Raw genomic sequence first — 23552 nt, 5'->3', positions numbered from 1 at the left:
CAATCGGTTGGCAAATCTCGTGGAGTCAATCGGAGTCGTTCCGTGGAATCCAACGGCAAGCACAGGGCGCCATTCCTTTCCCGACCCGAGCGGGTCCTTTGATCAGCGTCACTGGGGAGCTTTGGTTCCCCATGGCACTCATCAAGACCCTGAATGTCTGTTCTGACAATGTAGCTCAACGGATACAATCTTACGGTTCGCTATCGCCCTCGGTCTTGCTAAACAATGAGCTTCTAGATCGGATTAAAGGCCAGACCTGTCCGCATGCCCCAGTCGATACTTCAGGTGATCTAGCCTGGCGATTCTCATTCCGAAACCATCAAGCTATTGCTAGAGACGATGTCCGCGCAAGAATCTGATACTTGTCTCGCAAGTGATAGTTGCTGTGATACACGACTAGGAGGGCCCTTCCCAGTGCAACAAGCACTCCCATAGCTAGAGGGAGAACAGAATCGCTGTGCTACGTCTGACTGGAACCACGGCTATCAGTCGCCTGTATCCGGATATGAGTATTCGGTACAGTTATCGGGAAGTTGAACGGCGCCAGTTCCATGGAATCTCCCAGCGGACAATTACCACCCATTTTCTTGCGCCGAGTTACGTCACTACGGCCTCATTTAGAACTGACAAAGGTTGGACAAAGTAGTAGCAGCCCCGTTCTAGATCTTATCCCCTTGCCTGTTCTTTCGGACAGGCTTTCTGCTGTCAATCGGAACTAAATCTCGCGATCACCCGCATGTATCTACTGCTACACGGTCAAAGGGATCATGATGTCATTCAGGTCAGCATAGGCTGAGATTTGAATTTGTTCTTTCTTAAAAGCAATCTTACCAAAACCCACTTCTTTGCTTTACAGGGCATTGGCTCTGGATTGCTCTGCGAAATGCCAGATCATGAAGCCCATGACACGCCAGTACCAACGTCGCCAATCTGCATCGCAATATGGAACTTTTCCTCCCAATGGTTTCTGATACCACAAGGTACTGGTGTAATAGCCATTATTCTTCATCAACTGGACTATCAATTCCATGGTCTGCGTATTATCTCTGTGATAGTTTGGGTGTATACAATCGCGCTCCTGGCACTATGCGTATCCGTCTACCTTGCGCGAATCTTCATGTATCCACGGCACGTCGCACGAGCACTCCGGGCAAGCATGGTGGAGGTATCATGTCTCACTAGCGTCTCTATAACGTTCACAACAATCATTCAAATGATCGCCTTGGCCGTTGCCCAGCAATGGGGTGCAGGATGGCCAATGGCCTCATACGTCCTGTGGTGGATCAACACGGCTATGGCTCTAACCGCTGTTATGGGAATACCGTACATTTTCGTGAAGCTACAAGCTCCCGGAATCAAGGCTGTCGTACCTTCCGTTTTGCTTCCACTGATATGTGCGCTAACCTCCGCCGCTGGCGGAGGTGTCGTATGTGAGTATAGTGGAATTGGCGCTCGGCTGCAAGTCCCGACCATCATTGTAGCATACCTTGAAGTCGGTGTCGGTATTCCGTTGGCAATGTCCTTTGCGGATGTCTTCATTGCTCGTCTCTTCGAGCGCGAATTCATGCCCATGGAACAGGTCTATCAAGATATGATTCTCTGTGGCCCGTTTGGACAGGGCAGTTTTGCCCTGCTGATTCTCGGGCAGGTTGTACGATCTGGGGCATTTGCAGAATACAATCGGGGGTCATTCTTGACCGGTGAAGCAGCGATCCCAATTGGCTATGCCAGCCAATTGGCTGGTTTGTTGTCTTGGGGCTACGGAACCTTCTGGTGGGGCTACGCCATCATCAGCATTCTGCATACGGCTATCAAGCAACCAGGGGGTTGGCGGAGGATACAATATTCACTTTCAGCATGGTCTCTGGTATTTCCGTGGGTGAGTGTACATTTACCTTTTGAGATTCATCATTATCTTACAGGATGTTGCAGGGTGTCTACACCAATGCCGCCGTCCAGCTTGGCAAAGTCATGGACTCGCCTGCATTCAAGGTGTGGTCAACCGCTTTGACCCTCATGCTCCTCATCATATGGATTGTAAATCATATATTTACCATTAAGGGTTTAATTACGGGCCAAATCTTGTCACTTCAGCACGGATGGCGGGCCGGCCACTATCAAGCCGGAGAAGTTGATAAGCAGGTCTAACGCTAGCCAACTACTACGGCTACATACGTGGAAACTCTCGACGCTCTTGATATAATGTTATATGGAATCTTTAGCATAAAGGGATTTTCATATTCACTTTAAGCATTATTAAATTACCGATAATATGCCTCAGGATAGATCACCATTCTGCCCATACAGCCTGAATTTAACTGGATTCAATCGAACTTATCATTGCAGCCTCAAACGCATCAGCCTCATCATGACCAGAGACGCCTCTACTCATCCTCGCACCATCCGTGAACGCCCACTGGTCAGTGACCGGTTGACCGTACTCATCGACGGTGGTCTCGAAGAATTCCTCCGGACCCCAGTTGGAGGTTGGATCGGCTGCCAGGGATGCCGCAGTGGCTGACTCCGATGAGTATTGCTGCCTCTGAGCGGCTCTTTGATCCTGGGTGGTGTTGCGAAGACGACGGCTCTGGTCTTCGTTCTGGGGGTATCGGAATGCGGTATCTGTTTTGGTGTGCGGCATTTTGATGGTTGTTGCTGTAGATGTTAGATATGCATAGATTGAGGAAGTGTTGAGACTCACCTTCACTTCGACACTTCGAAAATTCTATGTATATTGCGACAAATAACTCAGGTCATCATTTCATGATTGTATATCTCATCACAACCACAGCGACCAACCTCCCCATCTAAATACTGTCCCCTTACCACTAACTGCCCGTAAATGACGTTCAAGTTCCCAAGAAGGCCAGCAACCTCATGACGCATCCCTCATCGCCACCATCACCATTCCCTCAAAGCCAATATCATGAAACCTTCTCCTGCCCCTGGTTATCCAGAACTGTGTCTTCAAGATGTGGATAAAGTGGGTCACAAAATGCCCGCAGTATGGCCGTCTCAATCCGAGTAAGCTCAAGCTTCGCTACAATAGCATTATCCCGCAGATTTGGGTTTGTGGTGAAGTCGATTTCATCATAATCACTGTAATGCGTAAAGGAGGTGATATCACGGTGGGATACAGAACGTTCTATGTGAAGTGGAAGAATGTCATGGATCAGAATTAGTTATCTCAGCGATGAGATATGCACATCGTTGCCTGAGGCCATAGTGGTATTCTGCCACCGCCTTTTTATACAGATTCCCAGCTCCTTTTTCTGGGACTGTACGTTTCCAAAATCCGCAAAATCCGAGGCTTTTTGATCGAGGTTCGCTAGGTTCTGCCGCTTCTGGCGGTCAGGGAAGCGGTGTACTCGCCGCCCCCGAGGTAGTACTGATTCTGCCTTCGATTACGGCGTACTGGCGCCGCTCCTCGTCGAGTTTTGGGAATTATCTTGTATGAATTTGCTTATATTCTTTGTGTTCTAGATGAAGTCGACTGGTCTGTGACGAAGTTAAAGGCCTAGATATTGTTTGTAAGGGCGAGATTCATTCTGGTGTATGATGACTTGCACTAAGACCATTATGCGAGTCTTACCCGGCTGTGTTGCTTCTACTGCATGATTGACTATGAGAATTATCTGTTTCTGTTTAATGCTTTTTGAGGTGAAGGTCGCGAATTTATCTTGGTTGACTGTCGAGAAAGTACACTGGTATCTCCTTACATTGGATCAATGCCACCAAAGTTTGGGGCTTCATTAACCGGCATCATGTATATTCGAGAAGGACGAGGTACTGGTCCGGAAGCTAAGACATACAGGATATTTAATTATACAATCAGATTAAAAAGATATGGCAAATCCTTGGATGCATGAAGAAAGCAGAAAAACCGAAAGAAGTTATAGCAGGCCGTTGAATCATACCATCATATCATATCATATTACCAGGCAGACACATGCTCAAGTACCATCTCACTTGCTGCCAAATCCTGGGATCGCGCTCCCCCAACTCTTGGCTCCGCTAGCAACAGAGGACCCAGCCGACTGTATCCCAGTGGCCAGTCCCTGGCCAGCCTTCTTGGAGTTGTCGACAATGGGATCGGTTGCCCCTCCAAGAGGGCCTCCATAAGAGCCATTTTCATCCTTCCCTCCACGCTCAGCGCGATTGAAGCCCTCCTTTGAAACCATGTTACCAACTGGGGCCAGCAGACCGTTTTCGCCCAACTGGTTTCCAACGAGATTATTTACGTCGTCTTGGATCTGATCGACTTGCTTAACGCCGGTGACCTTGGTCTTAGAGAGGTTGTCTGGTCGCAATAGTCAGCATACGCATGAAGGGCAGAAAATAGCAATGATTCTAGCGCACCCTTGGTCACGTAGGAAGCCTTGTTATCACCTTTGCCGAACCACTTAAGATATTGATCCTCCAGCCAAGGCATCCACTTCTCGTATTGCTCGTTGTATGCTTCTTTCACCCATTCCGTGAATGACTGCTTATCGCGTTGCTCGGCGGGAAGGTTGTCATATAGCTTGCGCTGTTCTTCTTCGGTGTGGTTGGGCGTCGTACCCATGGTTTGCTTGATGGAGTCCATTTTGATAGTTTAAAAGGTACTGTTCAACTCAGGATGAACGAGGTTTGTTCCAGAGAAGTCACGGTTGATGGAGAATGGTTCCGAACATGGTGCTCCTCGATGCTCCGCTCAAAGTATATATGTGTGGTGAGGTGGTCTGGATGAGGGACGGCATGACGTATGTGGTTTTGCCAAGCGCAAATGCATCGCAGTGTCTATACACAGTAGATATCAGGTTCTGGCATATAGATTGCAGACGTGGTTCCTCTATCGGTGGCGGTGATCAAGTGACAGATGGCGAGGGACGCGTCGAGGGGAGCTGGGATGACGTCATGGTAGATTTGCGCTTGCCGTCCACTCATTGTGCACAAGTACGTCACAGCTGAGATAAGTAGGAATGCGTCACCTGACTTATACATATAATGCGAATTCTTAATTTTCCACCAATCGGTTATAATGATGGCTCCATGAGACGCGATTTGGCCAGAAGAGGAAATAGTATGTGACACCGTGGACCCTGGTTTGATAGCTGCATCAAGATCTCTGGATCGTCAAAATCGTTGATCGGTGGTTTGTCGCCGTCCACCCTTGATCTTCGTACTGGAAGAGACTATATGTTCATTGTTAGTACGAGTAGTACTACTTCGTAGTAGTATGCTTATATTCTCCAAAATAGACACCAGATCGACGAGCGCTTGTAGATAGTACCCACATGATGAGTGAAGAGTATAGACGTCAAAATGTAGCAAATGCAGATGAGTAGACAGTCCATATTGTCATGGATGACGAGGTACTGACTTACAACACAAGTACTATATTGGGGAGGACCGATTCACCCGATTGGTGCAAGAGCACGTCGCATTGGCCTAAATTCTCGTTGATTGATTTCAATTAGCTGGCCTCAGATCACCTACACTGGATCATAATGTTCAGCCACTACTTCGCCCCAGCATACTTGATTCACTATGGATTACATTCCACTCTGCTTCCATACAATCGTTCACTGTTCTCATATATTATCGCTAACTCATCTAAACAAATACAGTTCATCACGCCATCTCATCATGAGTCGACACAACTCCCTTCTCCTGGTCAACCATGTCCTTGTGCTTGTGTCGCTCAATTTCTTCGCCGAAGCGGTCATGGATCTGGTGTGTTTTCCAGGGCTTCATATCGGTCTCAAACATCAAGTCAATGTCTTCAAGCGACCGTCGAGCAGTCTCCGGGTAGAAGAAGAACACATGGAACGTCATCACAGTGCAGAAGACACCGAAGATAATATAGGTCTTCCACTGGATGTTGGTGAAAGCAGGTGCCACAAAGTACGCCAGCGCGAAGTTGAAGATCCAGTTACCCGCAGCCGAGAGACCGACACCCTTTGCACGGTACTTAAGAGGGAAGACTTCGGATGCGTAGATCCATGCCACAGGGGCCTACATTAGGTCACGTTAGCTGAAGCCGATTTTGGATGATCTCGGGAGACTGGACAGCTACATACCCAGGTGAACCCATAAACAGCAACGAAGATGTATGAGCAAGCAATGACACCTTTGCCGGGCGGTCCTGTAATTGACCACTTCAGGTTCGAATTACCATCGACAGAGTCAACATGATGACCACGTGAAGCCATAAGACCAGCAATAGCGAAGTGGCAGGCCATGCACAGGACGGATCCAGTGAGAAGCAAAAGTCGTCGACCGATCCGATCAACAAATGGCAGGATAGAACCTGTTGTGACCAAGAAGATCACGTACTGAATGGCTGACGAGTACAGAGTCGTGTTTCCAGACTAAAAAAAACTGTCAGTTCGGTTTCAAGGACATCTGCCTGAAGAACAAGGCAGACTTACCATGCCAGCCATGTTGAAGATATACACGACGTAATACATCGCAACATTGCCCCCAAGCAACTGCTGCCAGACCTGAGCACTGACACCACAAACGGTACGTTTCCAAATCTTTGGTCCGAACAGGGAAAGGAATGAAACATCCTTAGCCTCCTGGGCGATGCGTGCTGCTTCCTGCACTTCTTCGTATTCCACTTGGACCACGGGATCGTTGCGGTCGCCCTTGGCATGCAGTAGAGCCAAAGTATCCAAAGCCTCTTCCCACCGCTCTTTACTTGCCAGCCAACGAGGCGATTCAGGGAAGAAGGGCAATGCGGCAAGGAGGATGAGTGCTGGGATACCCTGGACACCCCACGAAACTCGGAAAGAAGCCGCTCCAGCCAGACCTTTGCCACATCCGTATGAGATCAAATACATGATGAGCATACCCCATTCAATAGCCCATTGCTGGATACCGACGATACGGCCACGGATACGAGCGGGTGCTAGTTCGGCGAGATAGACGCAAACCTGTGAGGATGTAATGCCGACTATAGCATCGGTTAGCATATCGTGATCCCAGAAAGATAGCTGAGAACCGTACCGGACAAACCGCTGATCACTCTCCCGGCAACCAGGTGAGCGACGTTTTGGGCACTACACTGAACGGCAGCACCGATGACCCAGATGCAACACGCCAGCATGAGGGAATAGCGACGACCAATCCGGTCTGATATGAAGCCGGCAGCGAGAGCACCGGCAAAGGAGCCAGCAGACATGGAAGCGGTGATCTAGAAAAGATGCGATTCACGATCAGTCATTTGTGCCCATTTTCACGCTTTGAAGGACTTGATTACTTACACCACCCTGCAAGTCGGAATCAGGAGAGTTGAAGTATTCCAGATACTGATCCGTGCCAATCCAGGCACTCATGGAACTGACATCGAAGCCGAACAAGGCACCGCCGATGGTGCCGAAGCCAGCCAGCACTGCATATCTCAGTTAGCTTGAGCAGGACGGTCACTGTTAGGAGTCCAGTCATACCGTAAATATTCGAAATGGTATACATGATGTCCAACGGTCTCACCGAGCTGTTGACGACGAGTGGACTGCAACCCGGCGAGAATGCGGAGAAGCAACCCGGGACCCGGGCCACATTTATAGAGGGCAATTAGGAAGTAGCTGCCGAAGCTGCATCGCGCCGGTACGGCTTCAACGGCATGGCGTCACAGACGGACTCGCGGTGCAGTTGGGTGGTGCGAGACACGCATGGCCGATAAATCCCGAAAAGAGGAAGGATCGCCGGGGCCTATAATGCGGAGGTCCGGGGATTCAGGATGGAGCACGAATCAGAGGATCCGGGGACGGATGGGGGTCTGCCTCCCGAGTGGAGGGCCTCACGGCCCCGGATCCAGTCGGTTGATTCTGCGACGGAGATTTTCCTTCTTTGTGCCTGCCGTCCGGCTGAATGCCATTTTAACCGAGTTCGGGTGAATTGACCTTGCCTGGGAACCCAAGGGCTCATTTCTGGAGACCCCATGCGGAGTAATTATTATCACCCATGACCTACCTCTCCAGGAGGCCTAGTCTACTACTAGTTCTCGTCATTGGCATCCTGTCTGTCTCGGTAAGGCTTCGCTTGAGAACGATGACATGTGCATCCGACAGCCCGACACCTTGCCATCCATGGGTTCTCCAGACAGTGCCGAAAAGGAATGCTGAACGTATTCTCCACTCGGCGACTTTGACGCATAGTATATTAAACCATAAAACCGGAGCTCGGTTCTCCGGTCTTGTCCAATCAAAGAAGTGCAACGCGATGGTTGCTAGCAACACAAACACACGTGTATATCTCAGGGCCTCAATCTTGGACTTTCTCTATCGCTCATTCGCCCCTCATTGTTCTCACCCATTACCCTACATGATCTGGTTGGGCCAACCCCCAACTGGGAAGCTCTGAAAGTTGTATAGCACACTCTGCAGGACACGAGTTTAAAACACTATCAAAGTGGCTGCCTGGGTGTGGCTGCACTAACCGATTAGCCCAGTCCATGGCTTCGGCTACTTCGCACTTATGACCTATGATCACCTGGGAGGCGCTCCATGGCCAATGGGGAATATCCTGGCATAGTCACTGTTTGTTCATAGCTCCTGACTGCATTTGATAGTTATCAAAATCTATGAGTCAGCGGAATAACCATGCAGTTTCCCGACACGGATTCAGTCATGGGCACCATGCGACATAGGAAGAATAATTCGGAAAGCACCACTGGGTGACAAGAAATGGTGGTAGAATTGAGCACATGGACAGTGTAAACGGCTCCTCTCGTGGAAGTATCTATCAGTGGAAACACAAGTAATTTTGAGATCCCACGAAGACTTGCTAGGGGTCATCTACTGCTTCCTAAGCAGATCTTCAGACTACCTGAGAGAAGAAGCTGGAGTTTTGGAAAAGACTACTGTATCATTAAGAGACTTCCGAAGCCTGTCGTAACCTCCAGCAGTCAGTGATAACCAGCCAACAGACCCAGGGTGATGCTCTTCTGAGTATGATTGCATCTTGAATGCATGGCCTACCCCTCGTATTCACCTCTAAGCGAAGCTTGGAAAGTGCCTGCGTGCGTCTACTGCTCATGCGACAAATAGGGGAACGTGAGATGGAATCAGATGATCCCAACTGCCTCCTGCTCTATGATAAATAGAGTTCCTGGGCATCGGGGAGAAATGCTGCCGTTATGTTACCAGGGACAATCAGTATATGCTATGAGCATTGCATTATAGACGGGCGCTCGCACATGCAGGCAAATATGTTGCTGAAAGTGTTTGCTATAGATGTTGCGGCATGCCTTTCGTGATCAAAATTGGCAGTCTTACAAATGTCATCGGAAGTGCAATTCAAATTCTACCAGGCAATTCAATCAGCAGCAGGGAGTCGCTTATATGCCTAAATTGCGATCCTTCTCTGCACTAGTGGTTCCTCGCTCCGCAATTATTGGTTACGCAGACCTCAGGAGACTCAAAATACCCCGGAGAGTCACTGGGACGGTCTACAGCTATTAAGCATACCAATAGAACTAACTTGTGCGATACGATTCCCTCCCCAACAGCTGATGTTAATATGGAACACTCTGCCAGTAGCCTAACCGATGCAGTATACACTGCATGACGACCTTTGTACAAGGAATGTTTCCGATCGCTTATAAAGCAGTTCTCCGCTAGCTCCATGTCTCGGAGCATGATCTGAGCGCCAACATCACTGGTGGGGAATGTGGAGGACGGAGACCCTGATTCCCAGTTAAGGAGTGGTCTAATGACTCACCACCGCTTATGTAGCTCCGGCCAAAGTGGCCCCCTTCGCGGAATTGATGCGTGCATTTGGTAGTTCACACTCGTCGTGAATCCGGCTATGAAGATTACATGATCATTCTGGTACTGGCTTTGCTTTCTCGTTGAAGCTGAGAGTTCCCTGCCTCTCCCACACTGGAAATATCTAGAGGACGCTGAAGGACCAGTACGACAATATCATTACTATACTGATTTGGACCGATCATGCTAGAACAACCGATTTACATGACCTCTATTCCTCAATTCATTTCATGTCATAGTTTTGACGGCTCTTTGGCTACCTTTGCTCAGAATTGTGGGATAGCTGAACGTTCTTTGGGCTTCCTCGTTCGTCGGCTGAAGGGTCCGGCATACAATTGATGCGCAATAAAGAAACAGAACAATGAATACCAGAAGCCTTTCATTCTTTTGCGGAATCTGGTCGCGGTCGACTGTGCAAGGGGGTTCGTGACTACAATGACATGTCCGGGTTAGCTGAAGGCACCAAAGCAGCGATAAACAAGCGCAAGCAGTGGCGACCCTATCTGGTGGGATCAATATGAGAGAGCATATTCCAGTGCATCTTAATGCTGTTCTAGCCGATGTCGAGGACAAGTGTCAGTCTCGACTCCCAATCAGGTCAGTAGCCACAATCTAAAAATGGGGGGTACCAGGTTCGAGTCGAGACGCAAGGGACAACCCTTCTGCCGCAGGTATTGCAGCTTCGGGCATTGCCTCAGCAGATCTGACTACGATGTCCGGCTTCTCTGTCAGTCCTGGAATATTCAGTGACCGCTGAACTGGCGGTGAGGTGAAGCCGAATCTGATACAGCTGCCAAGGTAGATGCAGGAGACATCGCCCTTCCGAGACCTTTCGAGAACACTGAAGTCCGGGGCGAGAGGCGAAGAAAAAGGGTTCCACGGCTGTTGTACCGTTAATTCCTTTATCCTGAGTGTTGGAAATAGCAGACGACTGTGAGTCCGAGCAATGCGACCGTATACAGTGCAGGGGTCCCAGCTCATGTGTGGAGGGCTCGTCTACAGGACAAACGCATCAGGAGGGTTAAAGGACGGAAAACAGCTAACTGAGGGATTAAGCTCTCCATGCAAGATCATCAATCCTCGATCAGTTACGCACGTGTTGCATGGCCAGCGAGGTTGCAATGGCAGGTAGGATATGGCAGCCACTGAAAGTTATTATTGGGATTGCCTTGCGGGCCAGCGCCCGATCGGCGACTCTCCCACCACTGACGGCCAACATCCCACGAACTGACTCTGTACCACAAGAGTACAAGAGTTTACTGTCAACTCACTCTAGACTACCTTGAAGGCAAGCAGGCGTGCCCTTACTTCCGTGGCTACCCGAGTTGCTCATCGCGTGCCGGTCTGACACCACTTCGGGGGATGTTTGCGATGAGCCAATGGCCCGTCCCAGGTAACCGGGTGCAGGCGGCGCAGCAACAGCTCTGCAAGCTACGAAGGCTAAATTGATAGCTTATTCCACATCCCCTCAGAGGGGCCGCAGAAGCCAAGCTCTATTAATTTCTCGCTCCGGCCCTGATTGGTTTTCCAGTCGACGCGTCAGATTACCCCAACTGGAGAGAGATAACAACCAGGCTAACTACTAGTAACCACCAGACTACTGTGGTTGACCCCGGTAATATTGTTAGTATGGTGGAGAGGTGCAGGGGGTTGAATTCTTCTGGTGGTAAATCTCCTAGCTAACACCGCCTGCTTAATACAGCCACGTGTTGAATTTAAAGTATGTAAATACAAAAAATATGACTTATCTTGCTAATTCTTGGTGTTTAGATTAAAAATGTTTTTTATATCTGAATCTATCTCTCTGAAATTAATAAATTCAAGATATTTAGATCATGATGATTGTATCCGTGTTCTTACTTTTTATAATACTGGTTTTACTTATTAATAAATAGTTAATTAGTTATAGATTAGCTATTACTAAGTTCAATATATATGTTAAAATTAATAAGTTATATTTTGTAAAGCAAAAGGCAATATATCAAAGCTCTTAGATGAAGAAGTTAATTATATTATATAATGGATATTAAGTTTAAAGTGTACACGTCGGTTGCTATATTATTATATTATTAAAGAGCTTGATCTTCCTGTTGGAGTAATAGCCTTAACATATTTTTTAAAAAAGCAAGACTATATATGCTGTAAAGTATTTTATAAGTTATTTCTTATATTAATAAATAAACAAGCAAGGTTAGCCTGGGTTTTTGAATATCTATACTGGACACAAAACTAATGGAATTGAATACTCTGGACTGATGAAATCTAGATAACTTTAGGCTTTTATAAATAGATATATATGATTTGCAAGGCTAGTGAGGAGCTTGATAAGACCTGCCTCCGTATAAATCTATTATGTAAATATAGTTAGATGTTTTGGGTATCTTTTTACAGTAATTTTAAAGGGCCATGCCTCTTTTGGGAGAAAGAATAGGAGATTATTAATACTGAAAATTATATTGAGTGCATTCTGTTTATTATTGATGGTTATATATACTTGGTTGAATATAATGAATAATGACTTTAGTTAATGCAAGATAATATTTCTAGTTATACAAGTAGAGTTACTATTCAAGAGTTTAATAATTATAGAATTTTTCTAATTATTTGGCTAGCTTTCTTACTTGATCTTAATTTAATTGAAGCTGTTTGGAACTGGATAAAAGACTGGATTGAGTGTTATTTCTCCGAGGATAAGTAGTTGTTATATGATTAACTATATAAGATTATATGAGCTGCATGGGATGCTTTATTAGAAATATTCTTAGATGGTTTAATTGACAGTATACCTGTAAGATGCCAGGTAGTGATCAGTGTGGAAGGTGGTTATATAAAGTATTAATAATTATTAATAATTATCATATAAACAGCAGAATTAGAAGGATTCAATCTCCTGCATCTCTCTACTATACTAACAATATTACCGGGGTCAACCACAGTAAGTGTCTATCTACCGCTGCCAGAGATAACCATTCCTCGCCCAAACACCGATAGCGGATGTCTCGACCCCTGACGACAGGTTAATCTCCGCTCTTCTTGTTCGGTCTTCATGTACTCCGCACTGTTGGTTAGGTCTGGAACAACCCGGCCTTCTCCCCGCTGTCTCAGCTACCAGGTCGGTTGCCCATTGTGTTACCGCCGATCCCGGCGTCCAAGATGTAAGGGATATGGGACACGTCGGGGACAGCCTTTCCATGCTCTACCCACGCGATTATGACATGCGGTGGTCATCTATTGGGGGACTGGTCGTTTCGGGCCTTCGCTCGCATTGGTTGTACCACCTATCGTCCCCTCCGCCCCAAGCCTTTCGAAGTCTATAATGTAACCCTTTCAACCTGGAGAGCCCATGAGGCGCTCTCGGAGAGGTTTCATTTGCGGCAACTCGAGGAAGAAGATAACATGGAACGCCCAATTGTCCAGAGGGATCTGGAGGATGCATATCAGCTGATGGCACAGACCGTGTGGTTCTGATAACGATCCACGGTTTCAGCGCTACGATTGGCAGCCGGGGATTTGGTTATCAGCGATACCACTCCAAGCTCATGGCGTCAGCTATTCTTCCAGAAGGTTTCTGCGCCTGTGGCAGTTCGTCCGGTGCAAGATGCTAATTAAAGTATGCGGCACGCACGATACGACTGGGACAGGGGTGTTATCTTTATCTCCGCCTGATACTCGCCAAGCCCACTAATGGCCTGATAGAGGCCTCTTATCTGGTAAGTATATCGGTCGCTGCGACACGCAAGTGTGATTGGGAGGGAGACGTAGGCTCTTGCCTTGTGTTGCACAGCTGTGGTGGCGGTGTTATAATCATCCCGGTACCCCCGGCTGGGGTTGACGAGGCTCGCTGATTCCTGTCTCTTCAGTGTCTCTAATATTGGCCACTTTCCCCCTATTGTATCGACCATCCCTTCATGATGGCCGATCACTCTACCATGGCGGCCTACGAAACGTCGAGTAACCGGAGTCCTCAGGATGCTGAGAAGAAAGGGGAGCCTATGGAGCGCTGGGCATCCGTGGATGTCGACTATGGTGCCGAAACCGATCTCAAGCGGAGCCTCTCTACGCGGCATTTGACCATGATTGCGCTGGGGTCATCGATTGGTATGGGGTTATGGCTGGGAAGTGGTGAATCGCTGGCGGATGGTGGTCCGGCAGCCATCTTCATTGGCTACCTGCTGAGTGGCACGATGATTTGGTCCGTCAGCCACTCCATCGGTGAGATGGCCGTTATGTATCCTTTGCCGTCTGCATTCACCCAGTGGACGGAGATCTTCATTGACAGATCGGCAGCCTTTGCGCTGGGCTGGGCGTATTGGTTCTCCTACTTCATCACGATCGCAAACGAACTTCAGGTAGGACTCCGTATCTGCGTGGCTAGGCGTTGTATGCTGACTGCTTAGGGTATCGTCACGGTCCTTAACTTTTGGACGGACAAGGTGCCAACTGCGGCCTGGATTACAATCTTCTGGGTGGTGATTATCTTCATAAACGTCTTTGCGGTCCGGTTCTTTGGCGAGGTAGAGGTCATTGCCTCCTCTATCAAGTTCGGATGGATCTTTGTGGTCATCATTTCTCTGATCGGTTAGTCACATGCGCATGTGCTTCATCTCATCTAGCCCTCCAACTGACGCATACCCATCTCGTGTTTGATAGTGGTTTCGGCCGGCGGCGCTCCCGACGAAGGACCGATCGGCTTCCGCTACTGGAACTCGATGCCATTCACCAACGGCTTCAAAGGCTTCCTGTCTGTCATGCCCACCTGTATCTTCGCCATGTCCGGATCGGAGAACTCGGCGCTGGTTGCAGCGGAGACAGACAACCCGCGCAAGGCGGTGCCACGCGCCGTGAGCTCGATCTGGTTGCGCCTGTCGCTGTTCTACGTCCTGGGCTCGTTGATGATCACCATCACGGTGTCACCGAAGGACCCCAATCTTTTTGGCGGTAGTGGCGTCAACGCATCGCCGTTTGTCATTGCCTATCGCAACGCGGGTCTTGCTCCATTGGCTCACATCATGAACGCGGTGATCTTCATCTCTGTGCTGTCGACGGGAAGTATTTCTGCCTATGGTGGCTCGCGGACACTGATGGGATTGACGCATCTCAAGCTCGCGCCAAAGGTTAGTCTCCCTGTAACCCTCGGATATCTAATTTATCAACTACTTGTCTTTCCGTTCTTACTAACTCCTCACCTACAAACCTAGATCTTCGGCAAAGCCGACAAAGCCGGTCGTCCCGTCGCCGGACTCGTCATCACGCTCGTCATCGGCGGCGGCCTGGCCTACCTCAACGTGAACAACAAGGGTTCGACCGTCTTCACCTGGTTCTCGAACCTGACCTCCCTCTTCACGCTCTTCGGATGGGGCACCATCTGCCTCTCGCATCTCCGCATGCGCTACGCCTGGAAGATCCAAGGCCGCTCCGTCGATGACCTCCCCTGGCGGTCCTGGACCTACCCCTACGGCGCCATCTGGGGCTTAACCTGGTGCATCCTGCTCATCATCGCCGAGTTCTATCTCAGTTTGTGGCCCCTGGGCGGTAATCCCACGGCCAAGGGCTTCTTCGCCAACTATGTGTCCGTGGTGGCGATTGTGGTGCTGTATATCGGGGCGCGTTGCTACTACCGTGGACGGTGGTGGGTGGATGCGAGCACGATTGATCTCGATGGTCCTCGTCGGTTCTATGCCGAGGTGGCGGATGTTGAGGCCAGACCGGCTAAGACGGGGGTGAAGAAGTATGCCTCGATGGTGGTGTCTGCTGTTTTTTAGTAGATGATGCTACTAGTACTAAGTAGTGTATGTAGGTACCTGTTTACTGTAGGGTATATGGTCGGTTAGGTTAGGCGTATATATTGGTGGGTTAGTCAATGTATATTGTTTTATCTCAATCTCCTTGGTCGTTTACGATTTGTACTGCTTGCAACCCTCAATTTCCTTTCGGTTATTAGGTCGCAATAGGTATCTTTTGGTGCCTGGTGGTACTGCTAGTACTAGTAGTAGTAACACAGTCAAGTTGGTAGGCTCGAAAATAAACATGATGAGACAGATCACTCTGAAGTCAGGCCCACCAGGAGGAGCATTCCAGAAATATATAAATACTTATAAATATATAATCACACCTGCGACGTCCAGCTTCCACAAGACTACTACTACAGAGTAAATGGCATGAAGCATGTAAACATCATGCTGCCACTACTACTACTACTAGTTATTTACTACCCATAGATAGTATACTTACTAATAGTTGCTTTGTTTAGGAGCAGCTTTATCCCTAACTTCTCTTACTGTCACTCTACCCCTCCCGCTGGCAAGGATCATTGACTCTCACCGCCCAAGTCATGGCCCCCCCACTTTTTCTCCCCTCCATCTTCATGGCCAGCTGTTTATACAGTGTTTGTATGAGCTTCCGATTCGACAATCATGGGATATTATCGACTGTGAAGCGAAAAAATGGTGCAGATCGTGAATGCGACCGTGAAAAGATGGTTGTGTGAGCCGCGGGTGGTGAGGGTGACTCGGAAGCGGGGGGAGAGATGTTGAGTCGAGATTACGGTGTCGCGTGCGCATTTGCACTAAGGGAACTTGGATCACCTTCTGACGAGAACTGAACCTCAAATCGAGAGATGAAGGCCAATGCTAGTTCGAATTGACAGAAGCGACACGCCTCGTCGTTGACTGCTCAGAAAGCCCAAAGTTGAGCACACCACCGATTTCGTGCCTTGATGCCTCAGGTATGAGTTGGGTATCTCGGGTGCGATCGCAAGGCAAAACCGGTTTATGGATGGCGTCGTCTATTTTCAGCAAGGTGGATGTTCCAAGTAAGCTGATCCCATTGACGATGACAAGGCGAGCCAGTTGTTCACTCGATTAGGCCGCACTCAGAGAGGTTGGACCAGTTGGACTAATTGGGCCTGATCGGGTTGTCCATCACTCCATTCTATCAACAGCCTGAGGCAGCGGCAACCGCGATAGACTCAGGGTTTATTCTCGCATCACATGTTGTTCAACACCGAAGAGGAGTATCTCCTCGAGTGAGTCACAGGAGAGACCGGAGGAATGACGTTATACGTGCTCCGCACCGCATTCCACAGGCTGTATCTAGTCTATCTGGTGCCTGGAGCAAAAAAGCCAGGCAAAAGAGGAGAACACGAAGGTGGAAGATGGCCCGCAGGCGGAGAGACCCATCATAAGTATAAGCCGGAGGAATAATCAGAAATGCAGGGAGGAATTGATTTGGGAAAGTCGGACGAGGCGACAGCTCAAAGTGGCTCAGTGGATGAGTTGGCCGGGGAACTGATAGGCTGCCGATGCGCCAGATCAGCAACTAGTCTGCAGTTACCCTATTCTCTATCTCGACTGATTCCATTGCAGCCCTGCAGCTTGACCTGCTGGCTGTCAATCTACCGCATCACGATAGCATCCCCCCCATCGACATGGATTCCTGCCCCTTGGCCAGGGCGTCCCCTGGTCTCCATACTGCTTCTTCGTTGTTTCATGTTTCGTGTTTCAGCAAGGTCGATTCGCGACACTTGGATCAGGTCTCTCCAGGACACCAGCCATCATTCCCCCAGATCAGCTCCACTCTAACAAGCTCGTCCCGATGACAGGATGCTTTGCCTGGCCGTTGGGCTGCACAAGTGGCGGTGAATGGCTTCACTTTTCGTCCAAACCCGGAAACGACCAACCATGGCTGGCTTCCGGCCACACACTACCTGTCGCCCCGTCATAGGCAGTCCGGAAAGAATGGTGTCTGACTGAACTTCCCTTCCATGACTGCCGGACTGCTTCACTTCCACTTCTCGGGGATTTCTGCTGCCCAGCCGACATGGCTGATAAATATGGCCATGAGGACGCTGGCTCCAGGAGATTTTCCAACACTGCAATCCCCCTCATGACCATCTGCTGCTTTACTCCCCTGTGAATGACCAAGTCTTTCATCTTCCATCCCTTCATGCTCCCGATTGTCGGGCCTCTCCTTGCACGACTGTTTGTCTATCCGTTTCGCAACAACATGGACTGCTCGATGACCCGGCCGTCATCGACATCGCGGTTCCCCTTCTTCCCCTTTTCGCTGTGGTCCTCCAAGCGACCGCAGCAATCCACCGCGTCGACACAGACTCCGGCGCAGACCTCGCCACGGATCATGGCACAATCCCAGACACAGATTCAGGCTCCTGCCCGATCAGAGCCCGAAACACAATCACAAAGACAGCCCGAGAGTCTGCCTCGGACTCCGGTGCCTCCCCAGCCGACAGCAGAGGAACTGGCCGAGCGCGACCGTCAAAATCGTGAGACGGCCCGTGAAGAGGCAGTCCAGGAGCTGGACAGTCTGGTCGGCCACGACAACGTCAAACGCCAGCTGCACGGCGTCCAGACCTGGGTGCAGATTTGCCGTCGCCATGGACGCGACCCGAAGAGCGAGTGGTACAACATCGCCTTCCTGGGGAATCCCGGCACAGGCAAGACCACCGTCGCCCGCATCTACGCCAAGATGCTGTACGCCATGGGTATCTGTGATTCCCATACCGTCTGTGAGACCACTGGCGCCGATCTGGCTAGCCGGGGTCCCGACGGAGTGCAGCAACTGCTGCGCAACATGACGGACGCCAAAGCTCCGGTGCAAACCGCCGGAGTGCTCATCGTCGACCATCCCCACACCCTGATGGACGCGCCCCAGACCCCGGCTACCGAGCAGGCTCTCGAGGATATCCGGCATGCGATGGAGCGCAACATCGGTCGCATTATTGTCATCTTCACTGGCGACGCCGACGAGATGAATAGCTTCTTGCGCGAGAACCCCTCCCTCCAGCAACGGATCTGCAGCTCGCTGCGATTCAACGACTTTGACCGCCAGCAGTTGACGCAGCTGCTGGCTCGCCGCATCATTACCGAATACAACGGTCGCATGCAGGTTGAGGGGGGTCTCGAGGGCACCTACATGCAGGCTGCAGCTCGCCGGCTGGTCCGGGGGCGTGCCGCCAAGGGGTTCACCAACGCCCATGCCGTGCGCGAGATGGTCAAGAGCATTGCTCAGCGTCAAGCCCAGTGCTTGACCGACCAGCAGGACAGCGGCATGGACGAGGTGGACTACTTTTTCTTCTCCAAGGATGATGTTCTCGGCCCCAGCCCGGCGGAGACCCGGTCGACCAGCGAAGCCTGGGAAGCCATGCAGAAGCTGATCGGTCAGGACGCCGTCAAGGCCTCGGTGGCTGAAGTTTTCGACACGACCGAGGAGAACTACTACCGCGAGATCCGCAACCAGCGTCGTCTGCCGCTGCGGGTCAATCGCATCTTTGCGGGGCCTCCAGGCACCGGCAAGAGCACGGCCATCCGGATGTACGCCCAGATTCTGGTAGACTTGGGAGTGTTGAACAACGGAGAAGGTAAGTACCCGCACAAGAGTAGTATAGAAAAACTGCTAACGAGTGTAGTCCGTGTCAAACCGCTGTCGGCTCTCTGTGATCTGCCGGAAGATCAACTCCGTGCGACCGTCGAGTCGACGATCGGCAATGTCCTCGTTGTCGACGTCGACACCGATCGCCAGGAGCGCCCGACCGTGCCGGACGCGGTCGTCGACATCCTCGCAGCGCCGCGCGATAATCACTGCACCATCCTGGTCGGTACGCACGACAGCATCAGCCAGTTCCTGCATCGCGCGGGTCCCAAAGCCCGCGGGTTTGAGACACATCTGGTGCGCTTCTCTGCGTTGACGCGCGAGCACATGGAGGAGCTCTTCCAGAGCAAACTCGACGAGCAGGATCTCGATGCCACCCCGGAGGCCTTCCAGGCGGCTATGGACACCCTCGACAATGCCCGTATGCGCAAGGACTTTGACAATGCTCGCGCCGTCGAGCATCTCCTCGCTGCGGCCATCTATCACTTTGAGCGTCGGTCGCGCACCGGCGCCAGCGCCCAGCCCGTCGAACGTCTCCTCGAGGGACGTGACTTTAACCCGGAGCTGGTGGGCGGCACGACGGCGCTGGTCTTCCGTGAGGAGCTGCGCCACTCCATCGTGCCGGACGACATCATCTCCATCTTGAAGCGGTATCACAATGAGATGAAGGCCGCCTGGCTCCAGGGGCTGGATCCGGGCGCACGCATGCCCGCTGCTTTTGTATTCAAGGGTGCACCAGGTAATACCTTCCGTCCCGTCCATTCCATAAATAACTAACAATATCATAGGCACTGGTAAGAAGACCGTCGCCCGCCAGCTGGGCACCCTGTACTACAAAATGGGCGCTCTCAGCGACGGAGCCCTGGTGCCATGCTCGGTCGCCGACCTACTGGCACCCAATGTCCACCCGACCTCGGTGCGGTCCCGGTCGCAACTCGACCAAAACAAGGGCAAGGTGCTCTTCATCGAAGACGCCCACCGACTAGCCGACACCGACACCACGCAGGCCGTGGACGAGCTAGTCTACCTGCTGCCCAAGTACGCCTCCACCATGGTGGTGATCCTGGCCGGACCGGCCCAGGAGATGGACCAGTTGCTGGCCAACCGGCCACGCCTGTCTGCCCTGTTCCAGGAAGAGATTGTCTTCCGCAACCCGACGCCACGCGAATGTCTTCGTCTGTTGGACCGCAAGCTGGATGAGCAGCAGATCAAGGGTCCCCGGTTGTACTTGACGGACCCGCGCGCGCCTAGCCATCGCGAGTTCACCCGCGCCATTCAGATCCTATCCATGTTCCCTTGCTGGAGCAATGCTCGGGATGTGGAGGTGTTGGTGCGCTGGATGGTCGCGGCGTGTATCAAGGATCTGCCGCTCGATAACAGCAGCAGTGTCAGTGCTCTGCCGGCGATGCAGCTGTCTGAGGAGCAGGCGATGAGTTGCATGGTCAGGCTATTTAATCTGAAGCGTGATCGCTTGAGATTTAACCAGGATCCCAAGGCCAGGGCCTTGCCTAGGGTGTTGTCGCAGCCTAGGTGTACGGATCGGACCGGGGTGAAGTTCCCTGTGTGATTTAACGACTTTATATGATTTGTTTGGCTTTTTGCGATGTTTCCTATGTGATATGCTTGGTGGATTATGTATTGTATCAGACTGATGATATAGCATGTGTTTGTGTTTGTGTTTGATTCTGATTTATGGCTTATGTTGCATTGCGTCTGCATCTGACCCTCGTCACTCATTGAACTCTCCTTTGTTTTGTGCTTTCTGCATGGATGATTGGCATGTATGGTGCATCAGACGGAATACTGAACGTCGTGGTGGTGACATTGACTAGATACTTAATATAAGGCTGGTCCTATCAAGACTACTATGTGAACATCTTAACGTAGAATGCGTTCTAAATCATTGCATCATCATTTGACCTCACTTTGCCATTGATGCAATTTCACATCTCTACATTATCTGTCTCAAAACTTAAGACATCCAAAAGGTAGAATATCAACACGCGTCTGAATCACCCATCTATGATTCTACTTCCCCAAAGCCAGATACTCCCCAACCCACTCTGCTGCCCTCGATCCTTCTCCCTCACTCCATCCCCACACCCCCTTTGCCCCAACATACCCATCCGGCCTGACAACCATCACCCCGACCTGATCCCTTTCCATCTCCCCCATCCACTTCCCAGTACACCCTTCCCCGCCCTCCACATCATCCAAATACACCGTCCACCGACTCTTCTGCAACAACTCGGGCAAATCCCCAAGCTCGAACTCCCTTTTTTGACTCCTCGTCACTAACCCGTACGTCACCACCTCCGAGACAGTCGTATACCTCTCCAATGGGAAATACTTGTCCCCATCACTAACCCCCCGAGGACACTTCTTATACGACTCCCTTGCCACCCCATTCACCCCCTCCAACGCATCCTCTCCACAAAACCCTTGCAAAAACCCCTTCCCACCAACCACATCCCCCACAAACAAAACCACCTTAAACTGTCCCATCATCGGGATATCGAGTTGCAGATCCATCAGGTTAGCATCAATATACCTCGTCACCTTCGCAGGACGAGTCAATGTGCCCGCCTGAATCCCTCCCTTCACTTTACCATCAGCTGACTTCGTAAGAGCCCCAGCGTCATACTCAGCCCCAACACCGGAGATAAATCGGATATTCTCCTCGAAGTTTCGAGCAAGTGCCGCCTCGCCTTTCTCGAACGCCGCGACGTGCCCTGCATCAAAGGCAATCAGGTCGTTAGCGATCTTCCGTCGTTCCTCGGAGTAGGTGTTTAGTAGGGATGCTGGGGCGAGGTTTCGGGCTACGAGGTTCAGTTTCCACGCGAGGTTCACGCTGTCGTGCATGCTGGTGTTGGCCCCTTGGGCTGCGAGGGCGGAGTGTACGTGGCCGGCCTGGTCTTTTATTAGTATATTGGTGGGGAATAAAGAATAGAAGGGGAAAGAGGGGGGATGTACATCGCCTGCAATAAAGATCTGGTTCTCGGGGTCGATGAATCGCCGAGCGACGCGTTGGCCGACGACGTAGTTGCCGAACCATTCTATACGAATTAACAATCTGTTTCCCGGAATAGAGAAGGGGTACTTTGGGGCAGGGAATACCGATTTCCTTCCACTCCAGCCGGAAAGGCTGCATCGCCTCTCGTGCCCTAGCCATAACATACTCTGGCGTCGCCTTGGCCCTATCGACCCTCTCCCCGTCCGTGGAACTAAGTTCAACATACAGTCTCGTCATACCGCGCTCCCTCGGAATCCAGAGGATAGATCCCGCCGTGTGCGAGCGAACAGCCACCTTACTCCATAGGTCGGGGAAATCGGTGTCGATGACTCCTGTTACCAATTAGTACTTCCCATCACCAGCGAGAGACAAATGAAATAGATAAATACCATCCAACACCCCCCAAGAAGCATTACTCATTTCCCCCTCCAACTGCGCGCCAGGAATAAAGTCCCGAACCTTGGATCTCGCGCCATCGCATCCAACGAGGTATTTCGTACGAATAATCTTTTTCGTGTTTGTTGTGTTGTCGTTGTAGGTAACTTCTAGCTCTCCATTCCCGTCCTGTGTTTTAGACACGGACACGAACGGGCTGTTTCGCTGTACGTTTCCCCCACGATCTTCTATATCTTTGATAAGCACGTCCTCGAGCATGCCCTGGTGTGCGAGGAGAATGTAGGGGTCTGAGGCGCCGACGAGGTGCTCGGGGTAGTGTGTTTGACGGGATGTGCGGGTGAGGGTTGGGGATTGGGGGGTGGATTCCTAGATTATCATTCATATTGTCATTAGTATAATTCATATCTTGGGGGTTGTGATATGGGGGTAAGGGGTAGGGATAGAGATACCCAGAAACAAATATCATACACCTTCGCCCCATTGCGGAGCAACTCATCCGATAGCCTCAGCTGTTTCAGCGTCTCGATGGTCTTCGGTTGCAGACCGTCGGCTTTGCCGGTTGATGTAGCTGTCGGGCGGTCGTCGAGGAGAGTCACGGGTGTGCCGTAGCGGATGAGATTGTTTCTATCCCATGCAGAGTGGTTAGTTGGGGGTGGTTTTTCGTGGGATGGTGAGTGGGGGAGGTACGTTAGCATTAGGCCTGAGGGGCCAGCGCCTACTACCACCACTGTTGTGGTGGGTATGGTGGACGGGCTGGGAAAGCCCTCGTTGATGGCGCTAGGAGACATTGTTTGAGATGATAATTTTGTTTGAAATGGTGATGCTACGCTCATACTTGCTTCTAGATGAGTATTGTTATAGTTGGTAGCTAGTCGGTGATGGGGTTCGGAGCGATCGCCGACTGAGCTGATAACCCCACTTTTGGGCGTGGATACAGTGGTAGCTTATGCGGGGATAGCTACCCTTTTGATAGATTGGAAGATTATGATTATGAATGATTG

General features: G+C 50.6%; 7 protein-coding genes across 7 annotated transcripts; 3 read left to right on the top strand and 4 right to left on the bottom strand.

Annotated features, from left to right (window-relative positions):
* Window positions 1-883: 883 nt before the first annotated feature.
* AtWU_03866 (putative malic acid transport protein) lies at window positions 884-2148 on the top strand (the record flags this gene model as incomplete). The annotated part of the gene is made up of 2 exons (XM_035498977.1): window positions 884-1879; window positions 1933-2148. 2 exons carry the CDS (start codon window positions 884-886, stop codon window positions 2146-2148), a joined length of 1212 nt encoding a protein of 403 aa, XP_035354870.1.
* Window positions 2149-2314: 166 nt separating this feature from the next.
* On the bottom strand, window positions 2315-2641 carry AtWU_03865 (uncharacterized protein; the record flags this gene model as incomplete). Its single annotated transcript, XM_035498976.1, has 1 exon — window positions 2315-2641. The coding sequence occupies one exon, from the start codon at window positions 2639-2641 to the stop codon at window positions 2315-2317; it is 327 nt and encodes a 108-aa protein (XP_035354869.1).
* A 1324-nt stretch (window positions 2642-3965) lies between these two features.
* On the bottom strand, window positions 3966-4585 carry AtWU_03864 (uncharacterized protein; the record flags this gene model as incomplete). The annotated part of the gene is made up of 2 exons (XM_035498975.1): window positions 3966-4300; window positions 4360-4585. 2 exons carry the CDS (start codon window positions 4583-4585, stop codon window positions 3966-3968), a joined length of 561 nt encoding a protein of 186 aa, XP_035354868.1.
* A 1028-nt stretch (window positions 4586-5613) lies between these two features.
* AtWU_03863 (sugar transporter) lies at window positions 5614-7458 on the bottom strand (the record flags this gene model as incomplete). Its single annotated transcript, XM_035498974.1, has 6 exons — window positions 5614-5997; window positions 6063-6353; window positions 6414-6940; window positions 6994-7180; window positions 7251-7378; window positions 7434-7458. 6 exons carry the CDS (start codon window positions 7456-7458, stop codon window positions 5614-5616), a joined length of 1542 nt encoding a protein of 513 aa, XP_035354867.1.
* Window positions 7459-13666: 6208 nt separating this feature from the next.
* On the top strand, window positions 13667-15517 carry AtWU_03862 (putative amino acid transporter; the record flags this gene model as incomplete). The annotated part of the gene is made up of 4 exons (XM_035498973.1): window positions 13667-14104; window positions 14153-14333; window positions 14406-14869; window positions 14954-15517. The coding sequence occupies 4 exons, from the start codon at window positions 13667-13669 to the stop codon at window positions 15515-15517; spliced, it is 1647 nt and encodes a 548-aa protein (XP_035354866.1).
* Window positions 15518-17699: 2182 nt separating this feature from the next.
* Window positions 17700-20709, top strand: GbpA (the record flags this gene model as incomplete). Its single annotated transcript, XM_035498972.1, has 3 exons — window positions 17700-19131; window positions 19180-19881; window positions 19931-20709. 3 exons carry the CDS (start codon window positions 17700-17702, stop codon window positions 20707-20709), a joined length of 2913 nt encoding a protein of 970 aa, XP_035354865.1.
* A 461-nt stretch (window positions 20710-21170) lies between these two features.
* On the bottom strand, window positions 21171-23339 carry AtWU_03860 (FAD binding domain protein; the record flags this gene model as incomplete). The annotated part of the gene is made up of 6 exons (XM_035498971.1): window positions 21171-22052; window positions 22116-22198; window positions 22260-22487; window positions 22545-22917; window positions 23001-23175; window positions 23239-23339. 6 exons carry the CDS (start codon window positions 23337-23339, stop codon window positions 21171-21173), a joined length of 1842 nt encoding a protein of 613 aa, XP_035354864.1.
* Window positions 23340-23552: the final 213 nt, after the last annotated feature.

The sequence above is a fragment of the Aspergillus tubingensis genome (genome assembly GCF_013340325.1).
Source record: "Aspergillus tubingensis WU-2223L DNA, scaffold_6, whole genome shotgun sequence".
In the NCBI taxonomy this organism is placed as follows: Eukaryota; Fungi; Ascomycota; class Eurotiomycetes; order Eurotiales; family Aspergillaceae; genus Aspergillus; species Aspergillus tubingensis.
The sequence above is the reverse complement of the archived record's forward strand: the minus strand, read 5'-3'. Positions and strand labels throughout refer to the sequence as shown.